Source organism: Epinephelus moara, chromosome 3 (genome assembly GCF_006386435.1).
Source record: "Epinephelus moara isolate mb chromosome 3, YSFRI_EMoa_1.0, whole genome shotgun sequence".
Classification (NCBI taxonomy): Eukaryota; Metazoa; Chordata; class Actinopteri; order Perciformes; family Serranidae; genus Epinephelus; species Epinephelus moara.
The window spans coordinates 2,037,866-2,052,671 of NC_065508.1; the positions used below are offsets into that span (position 1 = coordinate 2,037,866).

The 14,806-nt window shown below is 39.8% G+C and overlaps 1 protein-coding gene across 8 annotated transcripts in view; it reads right to left on the reverse strand.

Annotated features, from left to right (window-relative positions):
* Window positions 1-14,806, reverse strand: part of LOC126386816 (stromal interaction molecule 1-like) — a 188,498-nt gene that overhangs the window by 138,670 nt on the left and 35,022 nt on the right. For 2 of the 8 annotated variants that reach the window (XM_050039457.1, XM_050039448.1), the window contains 7 exons: window positions 13,219-13,396; window positions 12,949-13,116; window positions 12,770-12,870; window positions 9,946-10,181; window positions 7,325-7,411; window positions 5,040-5,103; window positions 884-3,834 (listed from right to left, as the gene is read on the reverse strand). In XM_050039457.1, coding sequence (XP_049895414.1) covers window positions 3,378-3,834; window positions 5,040-5,103; window positions 7,325-7,411; window positions 9,946-10,181; window positions 12,770-12,870; window positions 12,949-13,116; window positions 13,219-13,396 — 1,291 coding nt within the window. In that variant the 3' untranslated portion in view covers window positions 884-3,377. Of the gene's footprint in view, window positions 1-883; window positions 3,835-5,039; window positions 5,104-7,324; window positions 7,412-9,945; window positions 10,182-12,769; window positions 12,871-12,948; window positions 13,397-14,806 lie in introns of those variants that run through there. The other 6 variants (XM_050039471.1, XM_050039462.1, XM_050039427.1 and 3 more) reach the window with 4 other exon arrangements.

Consider the following 14,806-nt stretch of genomic DNA (forward strand, 5'->3'; position numbering starts at 1 on the left):
TGTCGTTTTCTATATGTTCTCTGACATTTATCCTAACGATATGAGGCGGTCTTTGTGGAAAAAAAACTTGTTTAGTGGACTAACTTTGCACTTGAAGGTTGCCCGTTCACTTACGTTTTAACAGGTCTGATGCTACGGCTGTATCTAGGCTAACGGCTAACATGCTAACTATTATCGGTATGTCACTAGTCACTTGAACCAAATTTAGGACGATAGGAGACAGGTTGAAATAAACCGAAATGTCCCTTTAACCTGACTCCTGTCTGACTGCTGAGCGTGGACACTTCCTGTGTCTGTCCTTTCAAAGTAAACTCTCACATGGTCCAGTCATATAGGTTTAGATTTATTCTGACAAGGCGCAGCTCCTAATACAGTTTCACATTTATTTTTGTTTTTTCTGCGACTAGGTGACCACTGAAATTTTGCCGACTAATGACCTTTCTGGTCGTCTAACATTTGGTCGACTGTTAGGGAGCAGCCCTGGTTGTTATATTAGTTTTTATGAGCTCTTTAGCAAAAACATTTTGTAATTGTTTGTGTTACTGGCATCTTGAATCCGTCCTGTTGTCTGTTTCCCTTTTTGAATGACAATTACATATGACTGCTGGTGAGCAGAGTTATTTCCAGTCACGCAGGCCCAAAATGTACGTGCTGGTTGGCTGTTGGTAATACTCTTTTCGGCCTGTTCAAGGGCGGCCTTTTGGTCAAAACACAGGTGACATGAGGCGATTCGTTGCTACTAGATCTTTTATGTCGGTTTGGTTTCTCCTGGCCTTCAAACTTTGGCTAAATAAAATTAGGGCTAAAATAACAATAATTTTCATTATTGATTAATCTTCTGGTTATTTTCTAAATTAATAGCTTCATTGTTTCGTCTGTGAAATGTCAGGAAAGAGTGAAAAACACTTTTTATTTCTTCAGATGTCTCTTGTTTTGTCCGACCAACACAAAACAACAAAATGTTCAAATTCAGATAAAACTAAAAATCAGTAAATGATAATACTGGAGACGCTGGAAACAAAGAACGTTGGCATTTTTGCTTAAAAATTGACTAAAACCATAAATTATCTGAATGATTGCAGATTAATTTTCTGGTGATCGATGAATAGTTGAATCTCAAAGTGACAAAATGAAACTATCAGATATAAAACCATCAGATTTTTTCCACCATGCACCAAAATAAAAACTGAAACTCAAGATAAACTTCACTCTGATATATACATATGAAACAAAACAAGGCATTTACAGACGACCATGTGAGTTCCCATCATGCATCTGACAAACATAAACAAAGGAGGCAGTAACAGCTGCGTTCTGAATCGCATACTCTTTCTTTTTACTTTCAGTCGTTACTGCAGCTGCCTTTAAAACGTACGTACTGTTTCATGAACACAGTCTGGACGTACGACTGTCTCATAACGTTATGCCCTGAACTCTGACCCTCTTGTTTTTATATAGCAAACACCACTTACAGAGTTCGCCAGAGACGAAGATCAACCTGCAGAGCTCTGCTGTTATTACTTTGTGACGTGTAGTTTAAATTTAAAGTTATAACTGCTCAGATTGCAGATGCTAACAGATTATATTTGTGACAGTGAAATTACACCTGCAGTTCTCTGTCACTGTTATTTTTTATTGTTATGTCCTTTAGATGTTTGTAATATTTATATAATATATAATATAATATATAATAAATATATTTATTATTTTATTCACTTTAACAGATGACAGCTGTCAATGAGCTGTCATCTGTTTGCGGCTCAGTTGATGTGACATATCGTCCTCTGTGCAGAGGATTGTGGGTCAGAACAGCCAGTAAAGCACGCTGGCTTACACACTGTAAAATACAGCCGGATGTAGTAGAACATAACATTTGACATACTCTGTATTTAGACTTACTAAATCTTTTTTGGCGTACTATATGGCAGACCTGTTCAATTAGCGGGGCTTAGCTGGAGGCAAAACAGTTCTCCACAGACATTAGCTAGCGCTAGCTAACAAGTTGTGTTGTCTTGTTTTAGACGATGGAGGAAGATGATGTGAGTGGTGCGTTCAGAAACACTCATTCTGAGTGTGGGAGCGCACTCTGACACAAACTGGAGCGTTGATAAATTGGGAGCGCTGTCTGAATGTAGCGTTGGGTTATCCAGAGCAGCGCACTCTCAGAGTGGCAGAGCGCACTCTGGACACTCTGTCTGTGGAGACGGAGCAGCAGAGCGCCGAGCGGAGTGAATGTGTGATTAACTTAACCGTTGGTTCATTCATGTAGAAATATAACGCTCCGTTTCTTCCACCAACAGGGCTCTCATTTTAGTGTAGAGCGTCAGACTGAATTTACCAACGCACCATGTCAGGTCACTCACTCTCCGGGACCGCCAGTGTTACTTGAATAAGTAAACACTGACCAACGGGACCAGACTGGCCGACCCGTATGCTCTCACTCAGTGGATGGATGATGTCACAGGAAGCCAATCTTACAAAGGAGGACCACACTTGTTTGTTTTGCTATGGAAGCTAACGTTAGCTAATGTGCTAAAAAGTTAGCGTTCCAGAGAAATCCAATATTCCTCTTAATCCCTCCCCAGTTTCTGATGAGGTGGACATGATAACCCTTAATACACATAACCTTATTCATCCCTACAACAGGAAATACTTTTTCCCTAACCTGATATGAAGTGTGCGCTGCACATGTGAGCATTTTTGATGATGGCCTCCGTCCAGTCCTTTGGTCTTATCACATTTAACCATAGTTGTCTTTGTTTTTGTTGACGGGCAGTGGCGGCTGGTTTTGAGCCATGACTCCTTCTATTCTGGCTCCCAATAACACAACAAGACAAACACATTTTAACACTCCTATGGAGCCTACAGCCCTGTGGGGGAGAGGCAGCTGCACCTCCAGCTGATAACATGATGTCATCGTGATATCGGCCTTAAAAGGGTCTATTTAAGTTTTAAATCTCTTCATCAAAATTTCTCTGAAAAACTAAACAGGAAGTAAAAGTACAAATTATCTATTTTCACTGTCGTCAGTCGTCCTCTTGTTCTTCTTCTTTGGTTTGTGTCTTTGTAGGAATCGTTCGTCTCCGTGTCCCCTGGGCGTTGTGAGGAGCGTCGTATGTTTTCCCTCGGTGAGTCCAAAAATCTGATCTTTTCTCAGTCTGACAGAAAAATAAAATCATTTGGCAGAAAAGGTTGATATAAAAAATGCCTGAGTGAAGCGTTAAAAAAAAAAACATGTTCCCTGTGAGCGACAGTTTGGTTCCTACATCACAATGAAGGTGAGGATCTCATTGTGATGAAGATGAAGGTCTCGTCATGAGTCAGTAGCGGACAGAAGCAGGTGTGTGAGTTTTGTCTGAGTTCAGACGCAGCGGCGTTCAGTGGCGTCCCTGCTTCTTCTTAAAGATCTTATTAAAAGCGTTTCTCCTGCGGCTGCCGGACGATTCGCTCTCCTCACCTCCGTCCTCCTCCAATGGGCTCCGCCTGGTCGGGAGCTGGATGCCTGTCCCCCGACCGCTGTTAGAAGAGCTGGACGAGGTGGAAGATGAGAAGATGGCTGGGACGTCGGTGGCGGCGTCGGACGTGACGCAGAGGGAGCGGGTGGAGCAGGACGAGGCGAGGGTGCCAGCAGGGCTGCCCCTCAGCTCTCCCAGACTGGAGCTCTTCTCCAGGCCTCCTACTCCTCCTCCTGCTCCTCCTCCTCCACCGACCCCGGAGCCCTGCAGGGGGTGGAGCCTGGATGAAAGGAGGAAGGGCTTGGAGCCGTACAAGCTTCGTGATTCGCCGTGAGAAAGAGGGAGGGAGGAGTCAGAGTCTGAGCGGTTCATGATGTCCCTAAAAGAAACAGAGAGACAGTAATGATGGCAGAAGCTAACGTTTCATTGTAATGTCAAAAAGATGGACATCAAAACCTGACACATTGTAAACTCTAAATTAATCAAGCTCTGTTGGCACATCTGTTAAAAGATTTGAATACTTTCACAGCAACATGAACAAACAATAAAAATCATTAATAGAATTTGAAAATTAAAGTTTGATTTTAAGGTCAGATAAAACAGCAGGAGAGAAAACATTCAGCAAGAACAAATGAAGATTAGAGACAAAGCTGCGGTGTGGCGGACGTTAGGCCTCAGTCACAAATGTTTTATTTTTTTCTCGTAAAAATTTGTTTGTAAAAACTGAATAATAAATTAAAAAGACAAAAAGTGGTCCACGCCACAGTGGTCAAGCAAACCTGTGATCAATCCCTAATCCTGACAACTCGTTAAAATCGTAACTCTAAATCCTGACGTCTTGCAAAAGTTTAAAAATTTTAAATCCTGACAACTTGTAAACCTCAAACTAAATTATTAACTCGCAAAAGTCGTAAACTCTAAATACTGAAGTGGTAAACTGAAAATCCTGACCCTTTATAAATCGTCAATTCTAATCCTAATTTTACTGTTTTAACGACAATAAAGTTTGTTAATTACTCAAAATGTTCCTATTTGTTTATAAAACGATGCAGAGTCTTACAAACTCTAAATTAAATCGACGCTAAAGTTTAGATCGAATCTTTGCGTACGAATGTTTCAGTGTTGAGGCCCACTGATTTTTTTTCTGTCTCGTTAGTACATGAGTAGAGTGTAAAACAGCCGTGCAGAGGAAGATACCCGAAGCTGCCAGAGCGACAGCGCTGCCCCCGACCCGTCGCAGCGCCCCCTGCAGGCGGGAGGCTGCACGCCTCCAGAGAGTGGAAGTAAGAAGACCGGAAGAGCAGAGCAGAGAAGTGAGCAGCACCTTCAGTGTAGGAAGAGGAAGAGGAGGAGGTGGAGTTGGGGGGAGGAGGGGGCGGACAGAATGAGATGACAGGGGGGTGAGGAGGGGAGGCGGGGCCGATGGAGGGGTGAGACAGGGAGGACGACAGAGAGGGGGAGGGCACAGGGAGGAACTCCAGCTGGCCAATGGAGCGGCTGCGATTTTGCCGGCCGCTGGGAGGACGGGATGGCGTGAACAGGCCACGCCCTTCCTGTTGCGATAAGCCCCGCCCTTCAACCAACCTCTGAGAGCTGAATGTCAGAGCGGGGTCTCCTATCCTCGGTCGCAGGGGCATCAGACTCTGAGCTGCAGGAGAGGGAGGAGGAGGAGGAGTTAGACTGAGTTTTATTTTGAAAACCAGAAGCACAGGAAGTTCAGATTCAGAATGAAGAGTTACGGGTGTCTGAAGAGAAAAGGTGCTACACGTGATAAAGAGCAATTTCAGCTGTGACAACAAAATGAGGCCATTTTGCTTTTGAGGAAACTCAGTTTGTGAGACAGCATCAGATATTTAAGGTTTTTACGTTTTTCACCTTCAGTGGTCAGGTGCGTTTAGATGCAGCCTAAATTCAGTGTTTATAAAAAAAATAAAAAAAACATAGATGCATGTTGTAAGTTTGTACAAACTAGTTAAAATCGACTTCAGCTGCACCCAACAAATCTGGGCTTAATATAAATAAACGTGAAATCAGTTTTAATTAATTTTTCAAAAACCAATCTCAACTGACCAAACTCATAAATTTTAAATCCTGAATACTGCTAAAATGCATAAACCCAAAAAATAAAAATAAATAACAAACCCTCAAAAACAACAACAACAACAACAACAACAACAGAAAACCCTGTCAATTCTAAATTCTGACCACTTAGGAAACTTGTAACCTCAAAATCCCCAAAACTGGTAAAACTCTTAATCCTGAAAACTAACTTTTGACCAGTGGTCAAAGTTGCAAACTTACAGTCCTGAAAATTTATAAAATGCATACACTTTAAATTCTGACCATTCAAAAACTCGGAAACCACCCCTAAAATGCATTAACTCTAAATCCTGAAAACTTGTAAACTTTAAATTTTGAAAACTTGCCTTAAAAAAAAAAAAAAAAAAAAAAGTAAACTCTAAACTCAGACCACTCCTTAAACTTGTAAACAATATATCCAGAAATGCAAAAAAGTTTTGAACTCTAAATCTTGGAAACTAGTAAAGCCCCTCAATTCTAAATCCAGACCACTTATAAAACTGGTAAGTTTAATCTAAAAGTCAGATCTTTAACAAGTTTACATTAATTAACCTCTGAAAAGTTTCTTCTAAGACATACAAGCTTTTTTTTTTATCACGACAGTAGTGACTCAGTGTTTTCAAGAGCAGAATATTCATTCAGTCAGAGTTTCTGAGTGCGGGTGAATGTGACTCCAAAACGTGAAATCCACTATTTTTTGTTTTTAAATGTGACAACAGCTGCCAAATATCATGAAAGAAAAACAGCTATGAAATTAAAGTTTTCCAGTTGAGTATTGTTGGAGTCATGAAATTAAGAAATAAGACACATTTTGTCTTTCTGTGGATCTGTGGTGTTTTGGAATCAAAACATTCAGCCGTATGATGTGACTTGTGTCGAAGCTGAAATAAGAAGAAAACATTTACTTTGTGCTTTTAGCTGCTGCAGACCTGTAAGTGGACGTTAGTGAGAAGAGGAGAAGCAGGTTAACTGTTGTTAAAGTAGTGGTGAGTGTTCCAGGTCGTCAGAGGGTGAAAAGGTGAGAAGAGGAAGACGAGGAGGAGATTCTTCTGGAAAACATCTGATCTGGCCAGATGGAGGGAGGGAGGTGGAGGAAGAGGAGGGTGAAGCTGCACAGGTGAGGATGCGTTCACATGAACACCTGCTGTCCGTCATATTCACAGACAGTTAGGTCATTAAGTTTCATCAGCTGAGCGTCTGTTAGCTGACGTTAATGCTGTGAACTGTTCTGATGGGCTTCAATTTATCATTAGATGTTCAAATTTTATCATAAAATACTTAAATGAATTTTAACTGTTAATTTCAGTCTACTCTTGAAATACGAGACTGCGATATTTTCACGTTGTCTGGACTCTGACTTTATTGCAAATGTTCATGTGAACGCTGCCTTCTGGTTGATTTTTACCTCTGAAAGTGAGAAGCTTTTTTCACTTCAGCTTTTTTTGCTGTTGATTCTTGTAAATTGGGAAGATGTCAAAAAAGTAGAATCATTTTTTAAAACTGCTGCTTCAAAATCAAGCCATTGAATGTATTGAAAAATTCAGCTCTTTAGTGTTTTCTGAAAATTAAAGTTTTCCTCTGAGAGTTGAGCAATAGAAAAATAAAACACAAAAAACATAGTAAAACTGAATTTAATGGAAAACTTGATGATTTTGTTCAGTAATGAAAATAACTACAAATCGAAATTACATATAAAAGAATTGATGTTATATATTATTGTGGGATCTCGTCAATCATTCAGAGGTATGAACCAATCAGAGAGCGGGAGGCTGAAGGAAGGAGGGGCCAACCGGAGTGTTTCCATGGTGACTGGGTGTCTGCGATGCTGCTCAGGGGCCAGAGGTCGCTCACTCGCCGGTCCATCTGCCATGCTGCGTCTGGAGGGAGCCAACCAAGAAAGAGATGCCAAGAAAAGAGTAACCAATCAGAGGAGGGGATGGAGACAGCGAGCGGACCTCAGGTGAGCTGAGAGAAGATGGGTCAGGTAACTCTTGCACAGTTTGTCCCCTCTGAGCCTCTGTAAGAAACCTGATGTGATTAGTGGCGCTGTCGTTGGATTAAAAGGACAGTTCCACAGAGATTTAGTTTTACTTTAAAGTCCGACTGAATCTCTGAAGTCTGAGACTGAAATATCTCCAGAGTCAACGTTCCTCTGGTCCACAGAGCTCCACTGATGTTACTACGTATCTGTGAGGGGTTTTAAAAGATTTACATCTTCAGCAGAATCGATTTGACTTTTTTTTGACGCCACATATTGGATTTGTTGAGTCTAATAAACACACAGAACTCATAGACCTTTACTTTAAGTACATACTAAAAGAAACATGACAGGAACACTGACAGGGAACATTTAAAATGAGCACTGCAGTCCAAATTAAAACCAGTGGCGATAAATATCTTCCCCTGCCCCTCCGCCCCAGACTCAAAGTTCGCGGGCAACAGGCAACATTATACTTTTACAATAACAAGCGACGGCGAGTCCGACACTGTAAGTTTTAATCAGCTACATGTATTTGCTTTGCATTGTATTTTTTTGTTTACAGATGTCACACTGGTGATATGGACCTTAAAAACACAATACTACAAGTCATTCATACCAGTGGGGCTCTGTGTCACAGACATGTCACAGATGTGTCACATCTGCGTCACATCTGCATCACACATGTATCACATGTGTCACAGACATGTCATGTGTCACAGACGTGTTACAGACATGTCATATGTGTCACAGACCTGTTAGACATGTCATGTGTGTCACAGACATGTTACAGACATGTCATGTGTCACAGACGTGTTACAGACTAGTGTTGTCACAATACCAAAATCTTTGTTTCGGTACCAATATGAATTTCGATACTTTTCGATACTCTTCTGTACTTTTCCTAAGGAAAAGTCCTTTTGGATACAAACCTTTAGAACAATAAATAGTAGGGGTGTAACGGTACCAACAAATCATGGTTTGGTACGTACCTCGGTACAGACGTCACAGTTTGGTTGCTCAAATGTTTCACCAAGTTGGTGTTGTCTTGTGTTGTCTCCCTTTGTGAGGCAGACTTTCTCTTGTCTTTTTTCACGTATGCCAGCTGCGAATGTTGATACAGGTGTTGTCATACACACCACTTGCGCAATCTGTGCTCCAATAGGAACAAGAAAGGCGTTTGTGTGCATAGATGAATTAAATAAATGAATGAATTGAATCAATTTAAAAAGTACCGGTATTTTCCAAATGCAGTATAGTACCGTTTGGAATACTCTAGTACCACGGTACTATTTTAGTACCGGTACACCGTGCAACACTATTACAGACATGTCATATGTATCACAGACGTGTTACAGACATGTGTCACAGACGTTTTACAGACATGTCATATGTGTCACAGATGTGTTACAGACGTGTCATGTGTGTCACAGACGTGTGACAGACGTGTCATATGTGTCACAGACGTGTTACAGACATGTCATGTGTCACAGACGTGTTACAGACATGTCATATGTGTCACAGACGTGTTACAGACATGTCATGTGTGTCACAGATGTGTTACAGACATGTCATATGTGTCATATGTGTCACAGGCGTGTTACAGACGTGTCATATGTGTCACAGACGTGTTACAGACATGTCATGTGTCACAGACGTGTTACAGACGTGTCATATGTGTCACAGACGTGTTAAAGACGTGTCATATGTGTCACAGACGTGTTACAGACGTGTCATATGTGTCAGACGTGTTAAAAACGTGTCACATGTCACAGACGTGTTACAGACGTGTCATATGTGTCACAGACGTGTTACAGACGTGTCATATGTGTCACAGACATGTTGCAGACGTGTCATATGTCACAGACGTGTCATATGTGTCACAGACGTTACAGACATGTCATATGTGTCACAGACGTGTTACAGACGTGTCATATGTGTCACAGACATGTCATATGTGTCACAGACGTGTTACAGACGTGTCATATGTGTCACAGATGTGTTACAGACGTGTCATATGTGTCACAGACGTGTCATATGTGTCACAGACGTGTTACAGACGTGTCATATGTGTCACAGACGTGTCATGTGTCACAGACGTGTTACAGACGTGTCACAGACATGTTACATACGTGTCATATGTGTCACAGACGTGTTACATACGTGTCATGTGTCACAGACGTGTTACAGACGTGTCACGTGTCACAGACGTGTTAGACATGTCATGTGTCACAGACGTGTTACAGAAGTGTCATATGTGTCACAGACGTGTTAAAGACATGCCACATGTGTCACAGACGTGTCACAGATGTATCAGGCTGTGATAAACACACTGTTTAGTTCAGATTAAATTAAAGAGGAGAAATATAAATTTAAGGTTCATGCTGACTTAAGTTTCCAGATGTTGATTAACCAGACATCTTGTGTACTCACACTGCAGCGTCCCTGGAGACAGGATGTCCTCGTCCATGTCGTCAAGGTCATCGGAGAGGAGGAGGTGCTGAGGGGTGGGAGGTCTCAGGCCGAGGAAAGACGGGTCCAGGTTGAGGGCGGCAGCTAGCGCTCCCAGGCCAGGGTTATTGACCAGGCAGAAACCCGTCAGACACTCGATCTGCTGCCAGCGATGAAGCTTCTCCCGCAGCGCCGCCGTCACCTCGGCCAGGGCCTGTCTGAGGGGCGGGGTTAACAGGAGGAACCTCGGACAGTAAGAACCCTTCCGAATTTACCAAGTGCACCTCACAGAGTCAAAGTGTTTGTCTTTGAATGTCAAAATGAAGGAATCTGTCAGATAAATGTGCTGCAGTGAAACCTCTGAGATGTGACAGACATACTAGAGTGAATTAAGATTACTTTGAAAGTGTACGTACATTGTAAGGACAGTACACGAGTAAACACACAGTTACTTTCTACCACTGAATACAGGAAGGGAAAGAGTCAATGAAACAAAATGTACACGCGTGGCTTTTTAACTCACTACGCTATACTATGAATTTTTTTTCCAGCTGTACTGTATTATAACTTTTACGACATTACACTAGGACTATTTTACAGCATACAATAACTTTTAATTACTTTTTACAATTTACAGAGATCAGTTTTTTTTAATGACATATGATACAATGACCTTTTCACAACTTACTATTCTATGACTATTTTATGACTTAATGACTTTTTCACAACTTACTTTTCAATGCCTTTTTTATGACTTACAACTTACTATACAATGACTTTTTCACGACTTACTTTACTATAACGTTTTTAGAACTTACTATGCTATGACGTCTTTTATGACTTACTTTTCAATGCCTTTTTTCCACGACTTACTGTTCTATGACTTTTAGGACCTACTATAAGTTTTATGACTTACTATACTATGACTTTTTCAAGACTTACTATTTTATGACTTTTCATGACTTGCTATTCTATGACTTTTTCACGACTTACTATACTATGACTTTTTATGACTTATTTTCAATGCTTTTTTTACAACTTAATTTTCTATGACTTTTTCACGACTTACTATTCTGACTTTTTTACAACTTATTATACTATGATTTTCTTACAACTTACTATCCTGTGACTTTTTCAGGCCTCACTATACTTTTTTCATGACTAACTATTGATTAACTTTTTTCACAACTTACTATACTATGACGTTTTTACGACTTACTATTCTGACTTTTTCATGACTTAATATGCTGACTTTTTTTACGACTTACTATTCTATGACTTTTTTACGACACTATTTTGATACTTTTTTTTTTTTTTACCCCTATCTATTCTGACTTTTTAACGACTTACTATACTATGACTTTTTTTAACGACATACTCTACCGTGACATTTTTTAGGACATACGATGACTTTTTAAAATTATACTATAACTTAAAAACTTATTTCCAACATTCAGTACTATGAATTTCTTTTACGACTTACTATACTGACTTTTTTTAAGACATACTATACTATGACTTTTGTACAACATACTATACTACAAGTGACTTTTTTTTTTTTTTTTTTTTACAATTCTTTTTTTTTTTTTACGATAAACTATGGTATAACTTTTTTTTATGACATAATAGACTGACTTTTTTAACACTACACAATACTTTGACTTTTATGGCATAGCTTTTGACATAAAATATAAATACTATATTGTGACTTTTTTATGACATACCATAACTTTTAATGACTTTTTTACACTATAACTGTTTTTACAACTTAACATACTGAGTTTTTTACCATATACTGTACTATGACTTTTTAAGAGCAGACTAGACAACAAGTGTTTTTTTCAATGACATACTATACCATACAATTTTTTGGACATAATATGACTCAGTAAAACTTTTTTCCAACATTCAAAACTTTAAAAAAAACATTTATGACATAACATATTAGGTCTTTTTACGACTTACTTTACTGAATTTTTCATGACACACTACACTATTACTTTTTTCCCAGCATACTATAATTTTTTTATAACTTTTTTACAACTTACAATACTACGACTTTTTTATGACATACTTTTCATTCACTTCTCATGAATTTCCTCCAAAATACTTTACTGTGACTTTTTTTGTGACATACCGGTCTATGACCTTTTTTTTTTTTTTTTTTTTTTTTTTTACAGCAGACTAGACTATAACTTTTTATGAGGGTTTTTTTTCCCCAACAACAGACTATACCATGACATTTTTAGGACATACTATGACCTTTTTATAACATAATATATGATAACTTTAAAACTTTTTTCCAACATTCAATACTATAGATTATTTTTTATGACATACTATACTATGACTATATAACAGCATTATTTTACAGTTTACTATACATACCAACTTTTTATAACTTTTAAACTATATATTATGACTTCTGTACAACAAACAAAATGTCTTTTTTAATGACATACTATAACTTTTAATGACTTTTTTTTACATTGACTGTTTTAAGACAACTAAATTATGACTTTTTCCACAACATACTATACTATAACTTTTTATGACTTTTTTTACAGCATACTATGACTTTTGCAGGACATACTACACTATGACTTCTTTACGAAAAACTATCCTATGACTTTATTATACCGACATACTATACCATGACATTTTTTAGGACATACTATGACTTTTTTTTTTTACATATGTGCTCAGTGACTTGAATATTTGTGCGTTTGAACTTCAACTGTGATGATGATGAAGAAGAAGTTTAAGTCATGTCTTGTCATTTATTTAAAGGTCAAAGGTGACTCACTTGGCAGAGAGAATCTTGTGGTCGACGTCGTCCAGCGAGGAGCTGTGAGCTACATGAAACGTTCCAAACAGAGAGCTCCTCTTCTTCTTGATCTTCTCTGCCTAAAGCACCACATCGGATATCATCATCATCATCATCTTCATCATCATCATCAAGCGTGTGTGTGTTGCTGTCCTCACCCCCTCTCTGGCCTGCAGCAGCTGCCTCTCTGCGCTCTGCTTCTTGATGTTGTAGTACTGAACCTCCACCTCGTGCGTCAGCTGCAGCCACTTCTGCAGAGCCTCAGGTGGAGCCCAGTGAGCCCGTGACTCCAGCTCCCTCTCCGCCTTCTTCAGCGCCATACGGACCTTCCATGTATAGACACACAGAGGTGAGTCTTTACGAACATGAGTGCCCAGTGACGGCTGATTATCGAAGCCACACCTGCCAACCACCTGACGCCTGTCTACCTGTTCCAGCTCCTCCTCAGCGTATTTCTGTCGGCTCCTCTCATTCTCAGTTCCTTCTCGGAGCTCTTGGAGCCGCTGAGCTTCCTGTTTGGCCGAGTTGATCTCGCTCCTCAGCTCCTCCTCCACCTTCACCTTCTCCACCTGAACGCAGAGCTGCTCCTCCTGAGCCTTCTGCAGCCTGACGGGACCAACAACAACACGCTGCTGTGATTCACTGTAATGGCTGTGTATTATCCATAAACTCCTAGATATGACGTCACATGAAAAGGACTGTTTGTGTTCACTGACTGAGTGATGCTGATCAGTAACGTTTATGAAATACTAAATAATGACTTTTTTTTTACATCAAACTATACTATGACTTTTTTTTCATCATTTTTAACGACATGCTATACCAACACTTTTTATGATTTTTTGATGACGTACTACCCTATGTCTTTTTCCACAACATACTATGAGTGTTTTAGCCACATACAAACTATTCTTTTTTATGACATTTTAACAATAAACGATACAATGATTTTGATATTTTTTAACAACATATTGAACTATGACGTTTCATGATATTCACGGAGTACAACACTATTATTTTCTGTACGGACATACGACACTATGATGTTTTTAATGTATTTTAACGACATAAGCCCCTTTTCCAGGAACTTTTCTCATTTACCCAGGATTTTGAAAAACCTCGGCGTGTTTCCACCGAAATTAGCCGGGGATAAAACTTTGCCTCAACCCCAAACTTTCCCTGAAAAAGTACCTAGCAGGGGGGAAGGATTTTTCAGATTACCCGGAATTTTTGAGGGGCGGGGCTGTGTGCTGAAGAACGCTGATCGGTGGAATACACATATGCAGCGTTCCGCACTTCCTGCCACGGGCAGCCGCTGCAAACTTTCTTTAATTTCTACAAGCTTCACTTCATTTGTGTTTTTATTAAGGATGGGTACCGAAACCCGGTACGAAATTAGTCCCGGGGCTAAATTATCAAAGACCGTAGTATTGATGAGCGCTAACGGTTCTTTTGTGCCGGCGCTGAACTCCTCCACACACACACACACACACACACACAAGCCTACACAACACTGTAACCGGTGAACAGCTGAGCGGCCGCGGTGGAAACAAAGTGAAGATGACTCGAAAATGACTCGAGTTGACAGCAGCTACACTCGTTACTGTAAGTGACATTAAACCTTAGAGAGTAAGAAGCCAATACTTTATCAATACATGTGTTGAGCAGCATGAACATGTAAGTTCTAACATATAGACATGTAGACAGTGATGTTCAATATGCTCCGCCCACAGTCTCTCATCCACCGACACTAACGTACTATGACGTTTTTTTGTAGTTTTTGACGACATGCTATACTATGACGTTTTTTCATGGTTTTTGACGACATGCTATACTATGACTTTTTTTCATGGTTTTTGACGATACGCTATACTATGATTTTTTTTATGGTTTTTGACAATACGCTGTGCTATGACGTTTTTTCATGGTTTTTGACGATACGCTATACTATGATGTTTTTTCATGGTTTTTGACGACATGCTATACTATGACGTTTTTTCATGGTTTTTGACGACA